The 24,231-nt window shown below is 41.8% G+C and overlaps 1 protein-coding gene across 1 annotated transcript in view; it reads right to left on the bottom strand.

The window, feature by feature from the left end:
• Positions 1-65: 65 nt before the first annotated feature.
• Positions 66-24,231, bottom strand: part of GALM (galactose mutarotase) — a 62,947-nt gene continuing 38,781 nt past the window's right edge. Inside the window, exons 5-7 of the mRNA XM_061155569.1 lie at positions 3,590-3,731; positions 1,917-2,091; positions 66-1,294 (exon numbers count right to left, since the gene is read on the bottom strand). Coding sequence (XP_061011552.1) covers positions 1,217-1,294; positions 1,917-2,091; positions 3,590-3,731 — 395 coding nt within the window. The 3' untranslated portion in view covers positions 66-1,216. The remainder of the gene's footprint in view (positions 1,295-1,916; positions 2,092-3,589; positions 3,732-24,231) is intronic.

A 24,231-nucleotide genomic window follows, 5' to 3' on the forward strand; every position in this document is an offset into this window, starting at 1 on the left:
ACACACGGTTTATATTTGATCCATTTCCCAAAGGCTCACGCCTGACAGAATGAAGAAACTGGGAGTTTTTTGAAGGTACAGATTTTGATTTTATTTAAACTGATTATTAGTGTATAATAGTGTAAGATACATTTCTTTAAAAGCCACCAACCCCAAAAAAAAAAAAAAAAACCAAAAAAAATAAAATAAAATAAAAGCCACCAACCCAAACCCACCACTGATGATTCAGTTAGGAAAGGTGGGAAGCCCAGGCTGATCTACATAACACAGGTGCTCTCCAGTGCAATCTGCAGTTCTCTTGGCTAAGGTCCTCTCCTCACACTAACACAGCTCCTGCCTCCAGTGACCCTTCCTACGCCTGGGCTGAACTGGCCTTCTCAGTTAACTGTGAAGGCACAGAATCAAATTTACAGATGCTTTCTGGACATTTTGATCTTGCACCTTAAATCACATCATCTGTAAAGCTCAAACAGACTCACGCTTCTTTTTATAAAAGTGAATTTTAGAAGAAAGGCTGGCTAACAGTAAGGATTAGACTCCTCTGTGCCCATGAGTTGATGCTAGGGATGCTCCTGAAGACTGGAGTGGAGACAAAGAAGGGGACTTGAATTTGCATGTTTTTCATGCAAATAACCCAACTTAGAGTCTTGGTTAAAATTTTTCCTAGTTCAGTGTCTTTAGGTGAGTCATTTATCCCCTCTAAGCCTAAGTTGACTCACGTCTCCATCATTTGTTGCCTTATTGAGGCGGACAGGGTCCCTCTGCCAGCAGGCTGAATGAGCTAAGCGACCTGAAAACTCCATAGGATGCATAGGGCAAGGTGATGTGAGCTAGAGAAGGAGGGGGAAAAAAAGGATTGAGTAGGATCAAAGAAAGAAAGGGTGAAAAGTAGAAAAGAAAGAGGCAGAATGGACAGATGGAGCCGAGGTGCCACTTCTGGGCTAGGATCAAGGCTGAGATGATGGGTGACATAGGTGGTGGGGTCCCTTTTCACTTCACAGAGAGGACAGCTGGTCATTAGACGGCCTGCAGCCAATCTTTGAGAAGGAAATCAACATTCAGACTTGACTACCCTGACTGCTACCATTTGTATGATTTTAAATCACAGAATCACTTTGAAAGCCTCTAAATCTTTAGGTCATCTCTTGATAGGAGAGTCAGGCTGCTAAAGGGGCTCCCAGCCTGGCCTTGGAGCAGGTCATATCTCTACATTTTCTTAAGCCACAGAAAACTTGAACCAAGTGGTATGGTCATACTCCTCACCAGGCTTCAGCAACACAGGAGAAAAGTGGGGCTGTGAAGAGGAAAACAATACAGGTTACACCTTGCCAACCCAGGTTTCACCCTTAACCATTCAGGATGGCTTCTGGACTGGTCTCTAGACCAGTTCTAATGTGAACCAGGGTAAGAACCATTTATTATTGGTTTGCAATGAGATAAAGAACTTGAACCAGGATGAAAATCAACCACATCACTGAATACACTTTGTCACAGCAAGACTTTCTTAATGAAGGAAGAGGGGTTGATTTACATCCTGGTACAGGCTGCAAGCGTCTTATTATGGGCTTGAATGTTGAGGAGCATTACTCTAGGCAGTAGCTGGAAAAGAAAGGAGGAAGTGAAAGGATGAAAAGATTTGGAGGATCATCTTAACAGTGTGGTTGTACAAAATGAGTAAATACTGATAAGGAGAAAGAAACTGAATAAAGGCTTTGAAGGTACAAAATAAAGTTTTTTTTTAACATGTGAATGCCATGTTAGTAACATGGCTAAGAATTTCCTATGTTTATCTTGACTTGGAGAAGAGAACACACAGACTTTTGAATCATACAGCTCTGACTTGAGTGTTGTGATCTCCGTCATCTGGTATGACCCTGGACATACCACCACTCTAACAAGCTGGCTTGTGGACTTACCTGATTGACCGCATCAGGCCAGCTCTGAGTCTCAAGGCAGAATCCGGAGTGCTTGGGGTAGACTGCTCCACTCTTGCCCTTCAGCGTGCCATCCAGGAAGTTGCCTGTGTAAAACTGGACCCCAGGTTGGGTGGTGTACACTTCCAGGACCCGCCCGCTTCCAGCATGATAGACCCTAGAGATAAAGCCAGATCACGTATATGTAGGTCCAGGGTGAAAAAGCAGACAGGGAGAAGCTGGGAAGCAGCTTTGAGATGGGAGTCAGACCCAGCCATGCAGCCAGGCAGGATACGGAAGAGACAAAGATGAGAAGAGCATGGTAGCCTCTCAGAGGAGGCGTAAGTAGGTGGTTTGTTTTTTGTTTTTTAAGTAGGTGGTTTTGAAGATCTGAAGTAGCACCTTCCCACTCTGAGCTTGGCTTCCCTGGGGAAGGCAAAAGCGACTTACCCTAGTCAGATACGTTTGTGTGTGTCAGGGGAGCCAGGTTGGACAGAGGCAGTTTTAGGGCTCTGGGGGGGAGACTGGAATAATTTCTCGTAAGGAGTTGGAGCTCTCTGCTTGGTCTGACAAGACAACCAATTATGTCTTTTGAAAGAGAAGAGATGCTTTTCTAAGTTAAACTACCTGCCGCCCTGGGGCTAGAGCAGGCAGGGGGCTCCTTAGTCAGCTATCCCCCCAGAATAGACTGCTAGACTGTTCCCTTTTTTAAAAAAAAAAAGAAAAGCCTCTACAGAGGAGAGAGTACCTACTTGGTCTTATATTTGGGGCCAAAGGGATATACATAAGGCTAGGTCTCTCATAGCCTTATCAAGATAAAACATCCCACAATGAGGTTCAGGGGAAGATGTTTAGAAAGAGAAAGGCCAGGGATTGAACAGCAAGAGAAGGCAGGAGCGGCGAGAGGTCTCCTCAGGTGGAGGCTGTCTGGAGAGAGATGTGAATAGGAGGCACAGATAGAGGAACACAGCTGGGGTTGGTGCTGGGGCTGTGAGGGAGGGAAGGCTTTTGAAGTTCTTTCTGTTTCTGTTAGAGCTTCAATCATTTTCTCTGCTTTATTTAAGGTCTGTCCACTCTACAAACATGTATTGATTATGTGCTAGTGCCAAGCATGGTGTTAGGTGTCAAGGTAGAGGGAGGGATTCACAAAGATGAGATGATGTGAAGTACTTGGAATTTAGTGAGAAGGACAGTGTGGACACAGATGCCTATCAGACAGGCTGGGGCTGGTAAGCACTATACAGGAAATGTAACCTCCAGCCTTCCAGGCAAGGCAGCAGAGGAGTCAAGAAAGGACGAAGGACTCGGGAAGTTCAAGGAAAGCAGAGGTGACTTTAGCAGGAGGAACTGGAGCTTCTAACAGGAAAAAATACAAAGGCCTGAGAGATGGGGCAGAGATGGGGCAAAGATGGGGAGAGAGGAACCAAAGAGACAGAATGCCAGGCAGGGATAAAGGCAGATAGGTTGGGGGAGAGGGGCGCCGGGGGGGGGGGGGGGGGGGGGGAGGGCGGCGGGGATGAAGTCACCCATGGAATAAGAGCTTTGAAAAGACACTTGAGTTGTGGGAGATAGTCCCCCACAGCATAGTAACTGGCATTAATAGGGCCAGAGGAAAAGCTCCTTGAATAGGAGTTAGGATCTCTTCCCAACAGAGGCAGCAAATGAAAAGTACCTACCGTGCACAGAAACGCTTTTCTTTAGATCCCTTCAAACAGAAATTGTGGTCAAAGCCATTCACGTGGAACTCCTGCAGGTGTTTTCCAAGCTCCACTGGCTTCCTCAGGTCAAAGGCAGTTCCTTGCACTGAAGCAATTTCTCCTGGTGGGAAGAAGCAGAAAAAAAGAGTGATAAATGCCGGAATAAAATCTTTATACCCTAAAGACCCTACTGGTTCTACCCTCCCAGCCTTAATTTCAATTTGTAAAGGAGGTGGGAGTCAGATCTTAAGAAGAATAAATTATTAGATTTCCTTAATTGTAAGGTGCTACTGATTGCAAGATGATAAAATTCAGAATCATTCAAGTGTGGGAAAAAGTACAGAAATCAAGGAAGCACTTAATTTTCATTAAAGGATAAGGTGGATAAAGGTTGTCCTAACTTTTGAGTCAGTTACCTTGTTGACATTTCTTGCTTTAATTCTGAGATACCCCAGGGCTCATATCCAAGCATGAGCACCTGGTACTGGCTAACCAGATGCTAACAATGGCCTGAGACTAGTGATTTTCAAACGATTTGGTGCCATTATTAGCCAAAGTGACACTGGTAACCACTCTTCCCCAGTCACTTCCCTGATCAGTCTTTATACTTGAACTGTAGGGGGAACTGTTAATAACAACACTGGGACAAATAAGTTAACCAGGACAGTCTGGGGCAAACCAGGATGTATGATCACTCTACTATTAGCCAGTTTTAGAGTCAAAGCTTTGTGTCTCTAGGAGTGACTCTTGAAGGTGTTTTAGTTGGCAAGCACTGCCCGCTTGCAGTGTGTAAGCCAGATTCCTCAACCTTTAATGGGTACATTTGTTCTTATCAAGGTGAGACATTCTGAAGCCTCTTTACGATGATGTGGGTGGGAGGGACCAGTCCTGGGGAGGACACTGCAGTGTGAAGACCCTCAACTTTTAAAGCAAAAAGTACAGAAGAAATAACCATCTTAGTGGTTATTACACAACAAATGATGCCCAGTCAAGAACATCCCTTTGTGGCATCATAGAACTCAAGGATGTTGGGACCAGAAGGGTTTTCAGAGCTCGTCGTTTCCAAACCACTCATGTAACAGATGAGACTAAGATCCATAAAGCTTTTGATATTGTCCAAAAAACAACCTGTGATGTTAATATACACATCTCATCAATTTATTATAAGATACGTTCATATTTTAAAATCTCTGAAATCATATCATGTCATGTTTTAACTGGCAGAGATTTTTTTGTTTGTTTATTTCATAGTATGTAAAATAAGGGCTTCCCCAGTGGCTCAGCAGTAAAGAATCCACCCGAAATGCAGGAGACTTGGGTTCGATCCCTGGATCAGGAAGACCCCTTGGAGACAGAAAACAGCAACCCACTCCAGTATTCTTGTCTGGGAAATCCCATGGACAGGGCGGCCTGGCTACAGTCCACGGGGTTGCAAAAGAGTTGGATACAACTGAGTGACTAAATAACAACAATAATGTAAAATAATGGTGAAATGTACAATCAATGGCATTTCAGAGTTGATAAAATATGTGAAAATAGTTTACCCCATCATCTTCTCTACTAAAACCACTGAAGGAGAAGTCTGGGCTTCAAGGGTAGAAAAGAGGTAGAAAAGAATAATCTTGTGAGTGAATTTTCTAGAGATCCAAGGGAAAGAGTGAATTTCTCAATAGACAATCCTCTAGACAGGGCTTGCCAAAAGACTGTAACATGGATTTTACATTCTTCTGAATATTGTGCCATTTTGCTTTACCTTTCATTCTTTTCTCAACTTTCAGGTCTGTTCTTTAGATGTTAGGCTGAGCCATCTCAAACAAGGTACACAAATATTTTGACTTTAGCTCCATCAAGAAAGCTGAGGGAATGTGGGGGAAGCCTTCCCCCACAGGCATGTTCCTGGAATGTGTCAAAGCCAAAGCAACGGGCTAGGTGCCATTCACTCAGTCACTCTTTTGATTGATCAACACCTACTGTATGGCAGGCACTCTGATAGGCAGAGATGCCACACAGATGAGACATGGAACACATCTTTCTCAGCTGCTTGCAGCCTGAAGGAGGACATGGACATATAGGCAGCTCATAACCACAGAGTGTAGAGTGCTCCAGCAGAGGCACGGCTGGCTGTAGAAAGAAGACAGGCAATGCGAACGGGTTGGCTTAGATGTGGCAGACTGGGGAGATTTCATGGATGAAAGTTTAGCGGTTGAGCTGAGACCTGAGGTGAGATCATAGTAGGCTGAATGGGTGAAGAAGTTTGAAGAATAACTGACGTGGAGAAAAACAGCTTAAGTACAAGGTGATTTGTGTGTGTTTATTGCCGGGAGCCGTTATGGGGGGTCCCGCCCGTGACGAGGTCATGAAGAAAATACTGGGCAGGCAAGGCCGTCTAGGATAAGGGACCCCCCAGGTTGGCCTTGGCCTCTACCCTACCCTGTATCCTCCCCCCTTTTCTGCTGTTGTTCTTTTTTACCCTGTTGCGGATTCTTGTGTTGCCTGCCTAGAGCTCTCCTGCTCCTCTTTCACTGAATGAGGACCAACTTAAAAGCTAATTAATAAATCTCCTGGACGCTGGTACCCTATGAAGGGCCAGGGATGAAGGAAATGCTTCAATTCAAACCCTTTCGCTGGCATTCTGGCTTGTGTGATAAATGTGTGCTCTCATTGCAAAAAATGCTCATGATTGTTCTAAACATCCTAAGCACAGTACGCTAACAAAAGAAACTATTAAGCATAGGCCCCTTCACGGGGTGAGAAAAGCTCCACAAATATGATAGCCACGAATGTGCCTAATAGAAAATACTTTAGATAGAGATTAGCTGGTGACTTCTTGCAGGTGGTTAACTTTTAGACTAAGAGCCTGTTTTGTGCCATATCTGCTGTTTCTGCAGTCCTTTGCATTTCTGTTCTGTAAAAATGTAATCCTATCTAGTTCCCATAGAGATGACGCTTATTAGGAAGAAAACAGATTAATTATAAGAAAAACAGGGTCGGCTACTGAAGTTGCTTAAGTCACACCAGGTGCAAGCCATAAAATGTTAGCAGGCCTGAAGGCCAAATGATAAGAAAGACTCTTGTGAATGAAAAAGTATGTGGGTGACATCCTGTTTCTGTTGAAGGTCAAGTTGCTGTAATGTTTTGAGATGACCTGTGTGTAAGCAATATGCACTTCCCCCAAAGATGTTGTTAAGGGTATAAAGGAGCCGTGCAAAAATAAACTTCAGACTTAGCCCCGAGCTTTGTCTCACTCTCTCTCATTCGCCGACGCCGTTCATCCTGAGGGTTCCCCGGATCCTGCTGGGGCTGGACCCCGGCAAGTGGCACCTGAACAGGGACCCAAAGGTAAGTCTCTTATCGTCCAGTTTTCGGAACGGCTAGGACCCCAATCTGGGTGCCACGGGCCCCCCTGCATAAGACAGGTAGGGTAAGGAGGGTGGGTAGGAACCCATTAGGGTGCTAAAGGCCCCCCCTACATAAGAAAGGTAGGGCAAAAAACGTGGGTAGGTTTGAGAAAAGACCCCACTAGGGCAATAAAGGCCCCCCTACATAAGAAAGGTACGGTAAAAAGGTGGGTAGGTTCCAGCTTCTTTCTTTTCTAAGATTAACATTCTCTCCTTTTTCTTCTTCTAATTACTAACAGAAAACGGGTAACAGTGAGTCAAAAGACAGCTTTTTATTGGAGTCATAATGCAACTTCTTAACCGCCGAGTAATTAAAGTTAAAAAGACCAGCGTTCAATCTTTTTTCACATTTGTACAGGAGCAATGTCCTTGGTTTCCAGAAGACAGCAGTTCTCCTGGGTTCCCTTACCCTCCTGCTGTCCACCCGAGTGCCCTTCCCAATGGAGTCTCTTGCTTTGTCAGCACATGTGTCTCCTCGGACAATTCATTTCCGAGTGTTAGACAAGAGCCCGGTTTCGGGCCCTGAAAGGGGTCCCCCTTCCTGCTACTGGTGGGGACTCTTCTTCACTGAGACTGACATCCTGACCACTCGGGGTACTCAGAGGCCAGCTTGCCTGCCAATGGACCAGACCCAGCGACCACAACTGGGACCCTTTAGTCCCTGGTCTCCTCCTGACGTGGACAACAGGCTAGAGTGCTCTGACCGGTAAGGAACAAGAGACTTTATTGACCTTTCTCCCCTTCTCTCTCTTTCCTCTCCTTAGCCCTTCCTATCCTTCCGTTTTTCTAGTCCCCCGGTCCTGGACGCAGGAATCTAAAAAGCCTTTAAATTTTTTATTTCTTTCAACTTTTTATAAACTAGTAAATCTTATACTGTAACATCTAATTCATGACCAAACTTAGAAAATGAAGCTAGATCTTGCACTGTGTCTGTCTAAATATGTCTTGGTGTGTCTTTGTCTCTGGATATTATTTTTTGGGTTAATTTGTAAATGAGCTCTATTTAATTGGCTTTAAAAAAAAGGTAAGCGCTTACAAATCAAATAATTCTAAATTAAACAATAAATTCCAGGTTCAGGTGAACTAGAAAATATTCAGTATTAAATACCTGATATTAATGTTTGTTTGTCGACCTATCTAATATAGACATGTCTTAAAACAATTAACATCAAGTAAAATATTTTCATTGTACCTAGGTTTAATATAAGTTAAGTATTATATCTGTTACAAGTTTGTCAACAAGAAAATTACCTCAAATAAAGAAACTTCTAATAAATGTGAGATATGAGTTTATATATAAACTCTATTAAAAATAATTATTCTTTAGGAATATTTGTCTACAATAGTCTCTCCAGATTGGTGTAACTTAAATTTCTAAGGGTTATGCTAAATTAAGTATTGAAAGTCTATTAAATAATTAGGTCATTTCCAAATAAAATAAGATTTTGAAGCATTTACTACTAAACACTGATTTCCTTTATCAGAAAAACTAAAGAAGTTTGGGACTGCTGATGAATAAAAGTAAGCTGATGCAAAAACTTGAATTTGACTTTTCTTTCTGTTAAAAGAACACACTTTCTTCAGATGTTGAACTGCATTTGACAATAGATTTAAGTTTATTTACCTCTTAAATGGTCTGTTCTATATTTGCCTCTAAAATCCTATATTGTTACTTTGGCTGAGTGAATAGCTATTGTTTCACAGTGACCTGTAATTCCATCTGACTGAATGCTCTAAACCTTTCTGTTATTTGTTGACAAAACTTCCTAAATTATTCTGATGAAGGACTTTTAGCTTCTAGTTAACTTTGGGATGCTTCAGAGGACCCCTGAAGCATCCCAAAGAAAGATATTAAACTGTGTTTATTTGGTTGGTTAAATTACATAAAAAAGATTATCAAATGAGTAATAAATCTGCTCATGTTATAATGTATGGTAAAATTACTAATACAGATATCCTATATAGAGTTCTTAACATTTTGATATGTCTTAATATTCTAATGAAAAACCTGATGACTTCACAAAAGTTAACAAAGGACTGAATGAACCAGCGAATATGCTTATAACTTTTACAGTTTCTATCTAAAAATTTACAGGTTTGAATCTTATGTTTTCCAGGAGTAGGAAAAACCTTCCTCTCAAACTAATTATAGAAAAAATTTGGTCTCTCAACAGGGAATGCCTCGGAGTCCTGAATACATTTTCCTGCTAACCTGTGTCTCCCAAACTTAACTGGGCTTACTCATCCAACCCCCACTTTATTACAGGTCATAAAATAGACAGATAAAAGATGGATCATATCAACCAATGACTCCACCCATATGTTCCCTCCCTGAAACCCTCACACCCTGGGGAAGGGAAAAAAAACTAATTAACATTTCTTTAGGCTATGAAGTCCTTCCACTGCCTGGGCCCAGAAAAATTATGCATAAACATCGGCCGACAAACTTGGGCTTTCGCCTACCTCCAAAAGAAGTCTTTCGGACATTGCGGCCCTTTCTCTGTCTGTGAACCATGTTTATACTACTAAAACTTTAGGGAAAGAGTTAGGGAAAGAATAAAAAACATTATATATTATGCTGCTTAAGTGGTTTAAAAGGTTACTAACACTATGTTGAAACATTACCATGACAAAGGACGTCTTGGTTGGCTTGACAGTGGAATGACACCCTCCTCCTACTCCTGGAATCATCCTTGATAAACAAATTGGGCCTGAACTATGAGACACATATAAAACATAAAAACTTGCTGCCAACACCAGACAACTTGAGACTCGGACCGAACATTTCACGGGGACCAGTTGTGGTCATAGTAACTATTTCTTTCGCTATAATCAGTCATACTTTATACAGTATTTTATACAGTAATTGCCTGTGTCCCACTTGCAATTTAATCTGTAACTTGTATTAATTGCCAATTTTGTGTGACTCCTGTTCAATTCAATCATAGTACCTACAACTGAAAACAAATCAAATTTCATTTACACGATAATGCCTCTCTGAATGTACTATTACTGCAAAAAAGAAAATCTTTGAAACATTTTCTAAATGTCTGCCCTCTTCCACTAATTTGGAAACTTTAGCTCAACAAATTATCTGGGCTAAACCCACAAGGATGGTTTTAAAGTATTACCCACAACATCGGGTCTAGAACTGTAACTTTGGTGATTGTCTTGATAATTGTATTTGTTGTTTATCGTCACCTTTCTATAAGGTTAGGTAATACTGGCCAAACTCATTTGGTCAAGACCTTTTTTGCAGGTGTGATAAAATAAGAAAAACTGTCAAAAAGCATTTAATAGGAGGCTTCCTGTGTGCTGTTATAGATCTGTCAGGAAACCTCTGGCCCTTATTAATTCCTGAATATTCAGGAATTGAGGGGAGAGGCACGCCTTTCCCAGGGCTGAGAAATCCAGGCATTTCCTTTGTTAGTTTCTCATTATGGTGATAAGTACCCTCTTCTCTCTTTAAAAGGGATCCTCTTGTGTTCTGTAAGTCTAAAATTTTAATCTTTATCTTTGCTGAAAATAACTACAGTATATATGCCCATGCCATGTTGATTAAAACACCTTTGCTCCATCAGAGCTTTGGTCCCTGTAAAATAGCTCCAGCGTAAGTTTAGATTTAGACAGATTACATGGACAGATTAGAACAATCTAGCATTCCTGATTAAATTTTACTGCCGCTGGAGCCGCCAGTGATTTCTTCAAGACCTTCTCCAACTTTATCTCTGCGAAAAATATCTTGTCTACTGTTTTCAGTTACATCGCTCTAATAGCGCTGATTCTTATTATTATTGTTATTCTCCCTTGATTCGTCAGAACTCTCAGAACACTCAGAACTCTCAGAACACTCAGAATCTCGCAACTGAGATCCATCTGGCTGTTTTGAAAAATAAAAAAGGGGGAGATGCCAGGAGCCGTTATGGGGGGATCCCGCCCGTGACGAGGTCATGAAGAAAATACCGGGCAGGCAAGGCCGTCCGGGACCCCATCCATGACAAGGTCACGAGGAAAAAACCTGACAGGCAAGGCCGTCTAGGATAAGGGACCCCCCAGGTTGGCCTCGGCCTCTACCCTACCCTGTATCCTCCCCCCTTTTCTGCTGTTGTTCTTGTTTACCCTGCTCTGGATTCTTGTGTTGCCTGCCTAGAGCTCTCCTGCTCCTCTTTCACTGAATGAGGACCAACTTAAAAGCTAATTAATAAATCTCCTGGACGCTGGTACCCTATGAAGGGGCCAAGGATGAAGGAAATGCTTCAATTCAAACCCTTTCGCTGGCATTCTGGCTTGTGTGATAAATGTGTGCTCTCATTGCAAAAAATGCTCATGATTGTTCTAAACATCCTAAGCACAGTACGCTAACAAAAGAAACTATTAAGCATAGGCCCCTTCACGGGGTGAGAAAAGCTCCACAAATATGATAGCCACGAATGTGCCTAATAGAAAATACTTTAGATAGAGATTAGCTGGTGACTTCTTGCAGGTGGTTAACTTTTAGACTAAGAGCCTGTTTTGTGCCATATCTGCTGTTTCTGCAGTCCTTTGCATTTCTGTTCTGTAAAAATGTAATCCTATCTAGTTCCCATAGAGATGACGCTTATTAGGAAGAAAACAGATTAATTATAAGAAAAACAGGGTCGGCTACTGAAGTTGCTTAAGTCACACCAGGTGCAAGCCATAAAATGTTAGCAGGCCTGAAGGCCAAATGATAAGAAAGACTCTGGTGAACGAAAAAGTATGTGGGTGACATCCTGTTTCTGTTGAAGGTCAGGTTGCTGTAATGTTTTGAGATGACCTGTGTGTAAGCAATATGCACTTCCCCCAAAGATGTTAAGGGTATAAAGGGGCCCTGCGAAAATAAACTCCAGACTCAGCCCCGAGCTTTGTCTCACTGTCTCTCATTCCCCGACGCCATTCACCCTGAGGGTCCCCCGGATCCTGCTGGGGCCGGACCCCGGCAGTTCATCATATCAGTAATAGCCGCAGAAGCAGGAGTAGTAGTAGTAGGGTAGAACCTGCCTCAGATAAGGAAAGAGATTAAGCTAAATTAGATGAAATCACTTCTCTGGGCCTGGGGTTTTTCATCAGTGCAATGGATAAATTGGACTAAATCACTGACTTTCAACCCCTACCCCATTCCTGCAGAATTTATTGTTAATATTCAGAAAGGAGCTCAATAAACAAACACACACATAAAATAAATATACATATATAGTTGACCCTTGAAAAACATGGGTTTGAAATGTGTGTTCCACTTATGTGTGGATTTTTTTCAATACTATTACAGTACCACACTGTCCTTGACTGGTTGAATACTTGGATTTGGAAGGCCAACTGTCAAGTTATAGGTGGATTTTCAACTGCATGGAGGATTAGTGCCCTTAACCTCTGCATTGTTCAAAGATCAAATGTACACAACATAAAATACATATATGTAGGGACTTCCCTGGTGGTCCAGTGCTTAAGAAACCACCTGCCAATGCAGGGCCACAACTAGAGAAAGCCTGTGTGCAGCAATGAAGACCCAGCACAACCAAAAATATATAAATAAAAATTTACAAATACAAATATATATAAGCTAGAGTGAAGCCAGTACAGGCTCTGAGCAGCTCAGCTAGAAAACCCTAGGAACAGATAATAGCAGAGGCGTTTGCCCTCTTACCCTAGAAGTATGTCTGAGTAGTGAGAAGCCCCTGGTCCTAGGCTCTTTCCCCAAATGCAAGGAATCCTAGGTTCCTCTGCAGCAGGCCAAGCAATCTGGCCAATCTTTCTTGAGAGGGAAAGCGGAAAGGGATAGAACCTTACACAATGATACAATTTAGTCCTTTTAAAAGTTTTGTATTGTCTGAGAACTTTATAATATATTTTAGAGGTAAGTACAGACATTAGATGTTTAACACATTCTTTCAGGATGTGAGTCATTTTTCCTTTCATGTGGTCAGTTGGAGATGTTTTAGGAATTTGGTTTCGTCTGTTTTTTGAGAGACATACTATGCAAAGTGGAGCTAGAATCTTAGAGGCTAAGAAAAATTAGGAACATGGATCTTACCATTAAAAAAAAATTAAATAGGTAAACAGAGAACTGACTTTTAGCCATTTAAAGCATTTGGTTCTGCTTCTATGAGTTCCTAAATACTAAGTAACAGGGATGTACTGCCTTTGGGTGAAAAGAGGGTATTCTTTTTCTAACTCAGAGCTTCTGCTCAGAAATGTATTCTTCCTGATGTGTGGAGTTCACACAGAGCTGCAAGGGTACCTGGGGTCCCAAGCACCTGAGAGGGACATGGAGGCCTGGCCAAGACCATTCTAAAGTCTCGTGTCCATGTTCAACCAAGAGAATCTTTCTCTTACCAGAGTTAGCTTTAGGAAAAGTTAAGTAGTGTTCTTGAAAACATCTTTCTTTCTTTTTTTTTTTTTTTGAAAACATCTTTTAAAAAGCATTTATTTCCTTTGTCTTGGTTCTACTTTTCCAAAAAAAATTCTTGAGTAGGTAATATTTACACATGTAATCAGTTTAAAAGATGACAAACGTAAAAGGTACAAAGTAATACTCTGTAGTGTAAAGAAGTTCTCTCTCTTCCATTCCCCACAGACCCAACTTCTTTCAACAGAAGCAACCACAGTCACTTGTTTCTCACGTACCTTCCAGAGATGCTACAAGAATACCCAAGCATCTAAGTGCATGTCCACAAAACACAGCCTGTATCCACCTTGATCTTTTCACTCAGTTTATCTTGGAGGCTGTTGCTAAATGTATGCCCATATTTCATTAGACAACTCTACTGCACTCGTATTTTTCTCCATTTTTCTCTGATAATCTATTTAAAATTTCTTTTGGGGCTCACAATTGCAAATTTATATATTTTCCTAGAAAATTATCCATTTCATCTATATTACTCTCATGTTTATTTGCAAAGAGTTGAGGAAAGAAATAATTCATGATCCTTTCAGTTCCATCTGTCTGTGGTTATTTGCCTATGCTCATATCTAATTCTGTGGACTGAATAGGTTATCTACTGTTATATTTATTTTATTGAGTTATTTTCCCCCTCAGTGAAGTGGCTCTTGAACTTATGAGTACTACCTTTTCTGATTCTTTTCAAAATTATAATTTCTTTTATTTTTGTTAATTTTTCTTTTGTTCTCTTGGATTTATTTTTAAATTCTTTTTCAAATATCTTGTATTATGTGCCTAATTCATTTAATTTCACAAGTTTTAATTAACATATAAGTAGTGCTAAATTTTTCTGAGTACTACTTTAATTATATCACACGTAGGCATTTCATTATAGATAATTATAATATTATACTATTTATTTACTATATAGTCCTATATATTATGTATACATTTCCATTATACATAATTATTTTTCTGATATCCCTAGTTCTGGGGTTTGGCTTCCTTTAAAAAAAATTTTTTTTTACTTCCTTTTTTTTTTGGCCACACCACTCAGCATGTGGGATCTTAGTTACCTGACCAGGGATCTAACCCGCGGCTCTTGAATTGGAAGCGTGGAGTCTTAACCACTGGGCCACCAGTGAAGTCCCTTGACTTCTCTTTTGATCCAAGAATTATTAAGAGTTAAAACATTTCTAGAGGGAGGTGGGAGCGGGGATTGGGATGGGGAAGACGTGTAAATCCATGGCTGATTCATATCAATGTATGACAAAACCCCCAAAAAAAAGAAAAAAAAAAAAATTTCTAAGTCAGTATTAGCTGCATTGTATTTTGTGAAACTGCTAGAGGTTTTCTTCATGGTCTGAGATACAGTCACTTTGGGGTGAACTTTCATTGTGAACTGCATCTGTTATCATTTCCAAGTGTCTTCCTTTGTGGAATCGAATGCTTTCTGTCCTGAAATCAGTCTTTTCTGATATTCAGATTGAGACCCTCTGCTACTTGGGCTTTCGCTTGCTTGGTTTGCTTTCGAGTGCTCATATTTTGAACCTTTCAAACCAAGTTAATCACTTGGTTTGTAGATGGCATTCTGTTGGGGTTTTTTGTGTGATTTAATCTAAGGCTGTTTAATAGGGGCTATTAAGATGCATGGACTTCCCAGATGGCACTGGCGGTAAAGAGCCTGACTGACAGTGCAGGAGACGTAAGAGACTTAGACTGGACATAAGGTCCCCTGGAGGAGGGCATGGCAACTCACTCCAATATTCTTGCCTGGAGAATTCCATGGACTGAGGAGCCTGGTAGGGCTACAGTCCATAGGGTCACAAAGAGTTGGACATGAATGAAGCAACTTAGCACGCATGCATTAAGATGACATATGTATATTCTAAGTGTTCTTTGTCACTGTATTTTATGGTATGTGTTTATGAATTCTAGTTGCTTTGTTAAAAAAAAATCTTTTACAATATGGTCTGTGTTTGTATATTCCTAATAATTTAGAAAGTTTGTGTTTTTGTTTTAGTGGTTACATCTATATACAAGAAACTTCAACATAATATACTCAATTCTCTGTTTCTTAGAATCTTCTGAACTCCTTCCTCCCCTTTTCTCCTCTGCTTCCTGAGTTGGGTTTCTGACACTTTCTAATGTAATTCTAATAATGGCACTTTTTTTTCCCGGTAGATGGTGCTAGAGACACAATATAAAGAGCTTACTTTAAAAACATCCACACTGAGTTCAGTCAAGTACTCTAAACCTTGAGCAGTTCTGATGGCTGAACTTGTTGGATCTCTAATGTCAAATCCTGGGCAGTAGTGACCCCACCAGGGTGTAACTACTGTCCTCTGAAGTCTGGGTGACCAACCACCTCCCACACTGACTTTAAAAAAGACAACAGTTAGACTGGGAAAAAGCAGCTGTTTTCATGGGTTCAACAAGATTTTAATCTTAACCAACACATTCCGAGTGATCATTTATGTTTTGCTTTCTTTCCTAACTTTAAATGGTGTTCACAATATTTAGTTCTTTCTTAAAGCCATATATGACTCAAAATCTAACCCTTTTAAGATAATCCTAATGCAATTGCTTGGGTCAGTCAAGATTATTTACTTTTCTTGAGTTTAAAGAAAGAAGAAAGTCATGGAATTTTCATGAAGGAAGCACCCCAGAGCATCTTTCAAGTCTATTAACCTGATATTGTGCAATCTACAAATCAGTGTTTACTTTAGGTTTTCTCTCTGTAAAACAAAGCTGCTATTATTTGTTGCCCTACACATTACATGGAAATATTTGATGAATGATATGCTTGAACATTTTCAGGAAGATGGAATAAATAAATGGGCCAAATTTCAGGGAATATCTATATATAACACAAGTAGAGAATAGAGAGGGTAAGAATTTAAGAATAGCAGAGAAGTCCTGACTCAAAAATTAGACAATGGGGATAATCCTAAAATGAGATTTTTGCTAAATGAGAAGAAAAAGAGAAGGTTCCAATCGAATCTTTCCCAGCCTTGTGCCCTAACACACTCCCTCATGTACTTAGTGGTCAGGCATATGAAAACTTTAGTATTTGTCTCCCAGATTCACTATGTCTTTGGACTCTTTCTTATAACTGGAGTGAGCTTTCTGCACCCACGCCATTCTGGCAAAGTCCACTATGTTATTTAACAATGCTTATTCTCCAATACTGTTTCCTCTGTGAGGGAATATATCATCCACAGCTAGAACAAACCCCCTTTTTTACTTTGTTCATCCTACTTTGAACATACTTTCCCCTAAACATTCATCACATTAAGGCATAACTCTAGGATTATATCAAGCTATATATCTATGGGGTATGTGAGCCCCTAAAGTGCAGGGACTGTATGTGTCCTACTGACTTTTGTATCTTCTGAGCATTAAGCAGAGCCTTTACTTGATTGAAAACCTGATGAATGAATCAAGTAAACAGACAAAAAAACAGGGGAAACTGTGAATGTTGTAGCATCCTGTGACAAAGTCAGAATGAAAGATTTAGAAAGAACCTTAGGAATTACCTCATCTAGTCTTTTGCAGATGAGGTTGGGACCCAGACAGCTAAGGGGACTTGCCCAAGGTGACATGTCTCCATCGTGTCAGAGTCTCCAGGCCCCTACTCAGGCACTTTTCACCTCCCCTTGGATGGGCTTGGCCACAACCCTCCCACCCTTAACCCCCAAATACTCTTGATTTTTCTAAGAATTTGGAAAATGAATGTGCAGTTCTTTTAATTTGTGTTTATCTGCATATGTGAGTTCCTGCTCTGGTGCTAAGAATAGAAGGAGATGTCAAAATAGCTCTATCAGCAACGCTGAGTGTACAGAAAATGAAGCGGAAATGAAGAGGGTGCCTTCAGAGAGGATGTCACATCACCAGACTTCGGTTTTGAAGCCACCAGAAAGCTATGGTGTCAGCAGAGAGAAGCTGTTTTCTTTTTCTTTGAAAGGCCACACTCCAAAGACAAGTGGGATCTTAGTGCCCCAACCAGGGATTGAACCTGCGTCCCCTGCATTTGAAGCGTGAAATCTTAACCACTGGACCACCAGGAAAGTCCCCAAGAAGCTGTTTTCTGATGAGGATTTCTTACTATCCTGAATAAGGGTGGGTGTGTGCTAAGGTCTGAGCAGCAATGCCTTGCAGATGCTGGGCTCTGACCCAAAGATATGGAGTTATAGCTCTGGGACAGGGGAGTGGCTTGAGGCAGTACTTCTGTTTCCCCATTTCAGGGAAAGTCTGATTGCAGGCCCAACTAAGGACCCACCTGAGGTTGCATGACCCACTTGAGGTCATGAATTCTGAGTGAGACTAGCTTTATGGTGGCAACTGTAAAGAGTATGGAGGGGTAGGACTATTTAGGGTTGGGCTTTGTTAGGACAGCACAAAGAAAAAGAGAGGGCAAGGGCATTGAGAGCATGTGGAAAGGCGTGATCCTAATAAGGGGCTTTTGATCTTAGTAGGGAGTAGGGAAGGAGGTGAGGAACAGTGGAAGGATGGTAGGATCAAGTGACTACAAGTTCTTGTGGCACTGAAGAATTACTGAAGCTGAAACAGACATCTTAAATTATGATAATAGAAGGCAGCAATAAGAGGTAGTGACAAAGTCAGGGGTATGACCCACAGACCATAGGAGTGAGTAGCTGCAAGGCTTGGAGGACAAGATCATTGCAAGAGGATGTCAAGAACCTGAAAGGTCAAGGGATCATCAATACGGATAATAAAATAATTAAGAATTATGACAAGAGTGTTGTTGGAGTGACAGTGAGCCAGGAATAAGGTCAAGTCTATAGAGTAGCTCAACAAAGAGAGCTCATGGGGGTGTCACTGTAGCAGCTACAGATGCCTCATTCTTGCAAGAAGATAATGTGGACCTGGGCAGTGGAAACGGGACTCTCTATCATTCCAGATCTCTGTCATAAGGCCTTAAGTCTTCCTCTATCTGCATTCCTGAGAGAATTATAATTACCTGCTCTCTGGAAGTAAAGGAAAAACTCACCCTTCGTGAAACTCATCTGTCTTGATTCATATCTCTTCTCTCAAATGAGGGGTTCTGATAGGAACTTGGCCTTTTCCCCATGACTTCTTGTGGCACACTGCATTTTTCAAAGATGGCCACTCCAGGACAGATCCATCCCACAGGCTCTGCTTACATGTGATGTTGACACTCCTTCACTGAGAGGCGGAGTCTTGTTTCCTCCCTTAAGCCTGGATGGACCCCTGTAACTGCCTCACCCAATAGAATGTGGCACAAGTGATGCTCTGTGATTTCTGAGGCCAGGTTGTAAATACAGAGTGGCTTTGGCTTGGTCCTCTCTGCCTCAGAACATCTGCTCTTGAACCTGGCTGCCAAGTTTTAAGGCAACTCAAGTTGCATCAAAAAGCCATGTCAAAAGGGGTATTTTGGCTGACAGCCTCCAACCAACAGTCAGCATCAACTGCCAGACAGGCAAGTGAACAAGCCTTCTGATGATTCCCATCCTGGCTCTCATCTTCCAACAGAGGTCCTAGACATCAATATGCAGAGACAAGATATGCCCTGTCTAAATTCCTGACCACAGTGAGAGATAATAAAGTGTTATATAGCAATAGATAACTAGTATACTGCCTTGGGATGTTTCCACCTCTTGGCACTTGACAAGTCCTGACAGGAGGTGAATTTACCCCTCCCTGCTATCTTTACATGGTCAGAAGTCCCTTTAGATGATTCTGCCTTAAGAACACTAACCCTTGCAATTACTTTTGGACAGGGAACAAACAAATATAAATTTGTTAGCTCACCCTTTTTTGAGTATCTTTTATGTATCAGGCATTAATCTGACCGCAGGGGGTCTTCCCTGGTGGTCCAATGGTTAAGAATCTACCTCGTAATGTGTGGGTTCGATCCCTGGTCAGGGAACTAAGATCCTAGATGCTGCAGAGCATCTAAGCCTGCATGCTGAAACTACTGACCTCACATGCCACAGCTAGAGAGTCTGAGAGCCACAAGAGAAGATCTTGCATGACCCAATAAAGATCTCGAGTGCTTCAACTAAGACCCAAGGCAGTCAAATTAGTGAATTAATTAAACTACAACAAAACCACAACTGACTTCATGGGACTTAGAATCTGATGAAAGAGACAGACAAAAAAATAAAACCTTACAGGAGAGTATGACAGATGCAGTGAGTATGGTGTTCACAGGACCCTGATGGAGCCGGCAGCAGCAGCCTAGAGCAGCCAGCGAGGTCAGGAAAGGTTTTCCAAAGGTGTGGCATGAGGCTAATCTGGAAAGGTAAGTCAGAACTGGCTAATGACAAAGGCGTCGGATGACAAGAGTGGTCACGTGAGTGTCACTCTGGCAATTACAGCTCCTCATTCTTGCAAGATGAGGTATATCTGATTATTGAAAACAAGATTCTCTAACATTCCAGATCTCTGTCACAAGGCATTAAATCTGTCACAGGGATGGACTCTTGTTGTCCCTATTTGGGGTGAAGGCAAGACAGTTATGTTACACATATCCTATGGGCTCCTAGCTCTGACAGTTTTTGGGGCAAAAGATTTAAGAAATAGAGCAGAAGGTAAATTAGTCCTTATGAACTCCTGACTAAACACTGACTACTGAAATGATGTTCTGTGTAACATCTGGACATGAATACTCTTCTCAGTAACTGACTGAGAAAATTCACCTGGGGTGAATTTTAATGCAATGCTTTTAATTTCCCATTATCTGAAATAACTCTTTTTACTACCTGGTGGCCCTAGTGCCTGACTCTGAGAAGATAAACAGATGGTCACTGCAGGAGTCACTGGGTCTTCATGTTTATTCATTTTTTAGCCTTCTCCTTTTTGGCAGGTCCCCTTTCTTACTTATCTCACACAACCCAGCAACATAAGTGCAGAATGAAAACTAGAATCCCTCCAGACAGTCCTTAGCACAAGTAACTCCTGTTTACAATAACAATTAAAAACCATTTTGAGAAAACAGAAAATGTCTAGCATAGACATTCTAGAAAAATTTTTGGGGGGAGGGGTAGGTGGGAAGATATTTTCTCTAATAATTTTTTCTCCTTTGAAAAATAAATAGTAAAAAAAAAATTAAGTATGTTATTCAAAAATTATTTTCTATGATTTGTCCTATACATTGACTTATGAATCTATGTAAGATGTCTTAGGATTTAGACAGACTTACCAACTGACCTTCATAAATTTCTTTTCCTCTGTAAAATTCAATTTTCCCACTTATAAAATGGAGCTAATAGTGTTATCTACCAAATACAGATACTGTGATTTTTTTGTTCTTTTTTTGTTTGTCTTTTGTTTGTTTTTGTCTGAACCGTGCAGGTTGCAGGATCTTAGTTCCCCAATTAGTGATGAAACCCATGCCCTCGGCAGTGAAAAGAGAGAGCCCTAACCACTGGACTGGCAGGGAAATCCCAGGTGCTGTGATGTTTAAGTGAGAGAATGCCATGAAGGGGGTTGTATCTCTTGGCCAGCACCTGGCACATAGTTAGTGCTCTGTCACACACACACACTCCAGAAATACAGAGAACAGAACAATTATTTATTATAGTCTTTAAGTTATCAATACTAAAGAAAAGTACACTACTTCCTCCAGAGAGCAGTGGCATTTTCATTAAAAAAGATTTCTCTTTTTTGAAACTTTCTCTCTTAGTGATTTTTAAATCTAAAACAATGGTTTTTTTAAAGTGTCTCTGAATCATGGGCTCCTTTGAGAATATTCTAAAAGTTATGGGCTCTCTCTGCAAGAAAATGTACACACACACACACACACACACACAATGTTTCTAGAACCTCCAAAGTCCAGTGATACACGCCTGGTTAAGAATCTCTGATCTATATAGCCTGGTGAGTATTTTCTGCCTATCCCACTACTTGTCACAAAACAAGCTGCCCTCTGACGCTAAAATGCACCTTTGAAATGTTGCAGTCCCATAACCTGAGGTGTTTAGTCAAGAAATGCAGACTGAGTGTCTCCTGGCAGATTCCTCCTGTAGCAATGTTGTAAAGGCCTTGCGCAATACACCAGGGCCTCCTTCCAGACTGTTTATGACTCCTCCATATTCTTGCAGCATGGACAGCTAATATGTGAAAGGACACAGAAGCTAGTCTTAATCTGAGCAGGTCAACAGCCCAAAGAAACTGCAGGAAAATGATGTATCTGAGAAAATGGAAATTGCCCCCATGACAGCTGATTAAGCAAATTGTCCTCTTGGTCACAGGATATATCAGAGTCATCATCACCAATTATTATTACCAGCTTCAGAAGCATCCCGTTCACTTGTTGGGAAAACTCAATAGATGTCAGAATGGATTTTAGAGTCAGAAAGGCCTGGATTTAATCCTGGCTTTCTTTGCTATAAAAAAATGGTGTAGTAGTAGTACAGTTGCTACTAGGGAACACAGCCAAGGGCAGTAACAGCACAGACTGTGGAGTAAGGGAAACTTGGCTAGAAATGTTGACTCCACCAATGACTTACCCGTTTAACTTTGTGCAGGTTACCTGACCCCTCCAAATGCCCATTTTTTCCAAATGAGGCTTAACTGAAGCATAATGCCTATTTCAAAGGTTAATTCAATGAGCTAAGGCATGTATATATGCTTAGCTCAGTGTCTGGTACATATTTAAACACACAGTAAATGGTGACAATGATGATGATGATGGTGGTCATGCTGCTGCTGCTGCTAAGTCACGTCAGTCATGTCCAACTCTTTGCGACCCCAGAGATGGTAGCCCACCAGGCTCCTGTCTGTGGGATTCGCCAGGCAAGAATACTGGAGTGGGTTGCCATTTCCTTCTCCAGTGCATGAAAGTGAAAAGTGAAAAGTGAAATTGCAGTCGCTCAGCCATGTCCGACTCTTTGCGACCCCATGGACTGTAGCCTACCAGGCTCCTCTGTCCATGGGATTTCCCAAGCAAGAGTACTGGAGTGGGTTGCCATTGCCTTCTCCAGATGGTGGTCATAATAATAGCTAATATTTAATAAACTCTTAACTAAATTCCAGGAACTGTTGTATGCACTTTATGCACATTACCTCATTAAATCTTCACAACCAATGAGGTAGGTCCAGTTATTACCTCCACTTTACACATAAGGCCCACAGAGGTAAAGTACACTGTTCAGCATCACGGAGCTGGTGAGAATTGAAGTCTAAGCAGTCAAGGTTTGAGTCTGTGTTAACTACTGTGTTTTTCTGATCATGATGAGTCAAAATCAGCCCTTTTAAATAGCCATTCATGGTCGTACCAAGAACTCAATTCACTAAGGCCAGTGAATTGAGCCCATTTCTCTGGCTGGGGCTCCCTTGCCTGCCCCGTAAGTTTCATGGCCCCATGGTGGGGGACCTACTGCCCAGGAGCAGGTGCATTTCCAGGGTCAGAGGATATTGATCCAGGAGGGTTTGGGAAGGTGATATTGAAAGGAAGGTCAAGACTACCTTCCCAAACCCTCCTGCGTCCACTGGACTCTGGCCCTTAACTGCTCTGACGTGAGAGGGACAGCCCTTCTACCTGACCACACAGAGATACAGTGTTTGGGGTTTGCTTGAGGATTTCAAAAGGTGAACACACTGGGGCAGAAGAATTTTCCCGCATGCTTGTTTTGCTGCTTCAGAGGCTCCAAGTACAAAGGGGGACCAGGAAGCCCAGGCTCACAGGAAACCCCTGGCCTTCTACTCCCCACCAAGAGTCACAAGGCTTCCACAGTCATGGTTCACAGGAAGCCAACAAGAGCAGCAGGGACAGGTGGGCTGATGTTCTTACACCATGGAAAACAGTCACTGAACACAGAGAGCCAAATTACATGAACAGCCTAGGTCAGAGAACAGAACCTGTGAAGGAGAGGGGAGAAACCAGTCCGGTTTTTCTGGTCAGGTGACCCAGTGGCTGTGACAAGAAACGACTTTATGTGGCGGATTTAGCCCCTCTGACCTCCATCAGTGCTTCGCCTTCTCACAAATCACCCCACACAAACATACCATCTAAGTTTCAAGGCACACGCCTGTTTCCCTCGTCCTGAATCTGCTGCCCCAAGCTCCTCCAACACAGAAATGTTGGTTCTATTATAGCTGCTCAGCCTCCTTTGGCTTAGTTTGAACACAGAAGTTCTGTGTTTGTACTAGTGGAGTTGGAGGCAGGCAGCCTTGAAACACAGGGCCAGCCGCTCCGGTCTCACTGCCTGCAAGAGGTCGTCATTATCCTCTCTGCGACAGTGTACTCTACATGCCCGGAGTTCTATTTTGTCTTTGCACCTGGCCCTGCCCACAAGGATAATCTCACACGCTACAAATCTGGGAGCAGTTCTCTGTCCTGCAGAAGAATTCTGGAGTGGAGACATAAAAGGAAAGAGGAAGCACGCGCCCCAGGAACCAAACGCAGTTGCATTCAAATATAAACCACTGGCTTCTCAGATTGGGTCACATGGCCTGAGGCTCAGGGAGCTTGGAGGGATGAAGCATCCGGGCTTCAGTGAGCAGAGTCTGCAGGGAGTCATCAAACGGCCTCTGATCTGCGGCTAATCTAGATGAAGATACAGGAGGTATTTTTCTCAAACGATGACAGAGAGCATGAAGCTGGAAGGCAGATACACTTGGGATAACAGAACCAGGAATCCAAAAGAAAGTATACAGTGGGGGGTAAAGCACTGATTACAAGATGAAATTTATGGACAACAAGAACAGATAGAGTCCTGCATGTGTCTGAAAAATAAAAACCCAAACCACAGGATACCACCTAGGTTTAGATTATAACTCTTAATCCTAGGTACAAAACAATCTGAAGTTCTATTTCCCCACTAGTGAAACTGGGA

The sequence above is a fragment of the Dama dama genome, chromosome 11 (genome assembly GCF_033118175.1).
Source record: "Dama dama isolate Ldn47 chromosome 11, ASM3311817v1, whole genome shotgun sequence".
NCBI lineage: Eukaryota > Metazoa > Chordata > Mammalia > Artiodactyla > Cervidae > Dama > Dama dama.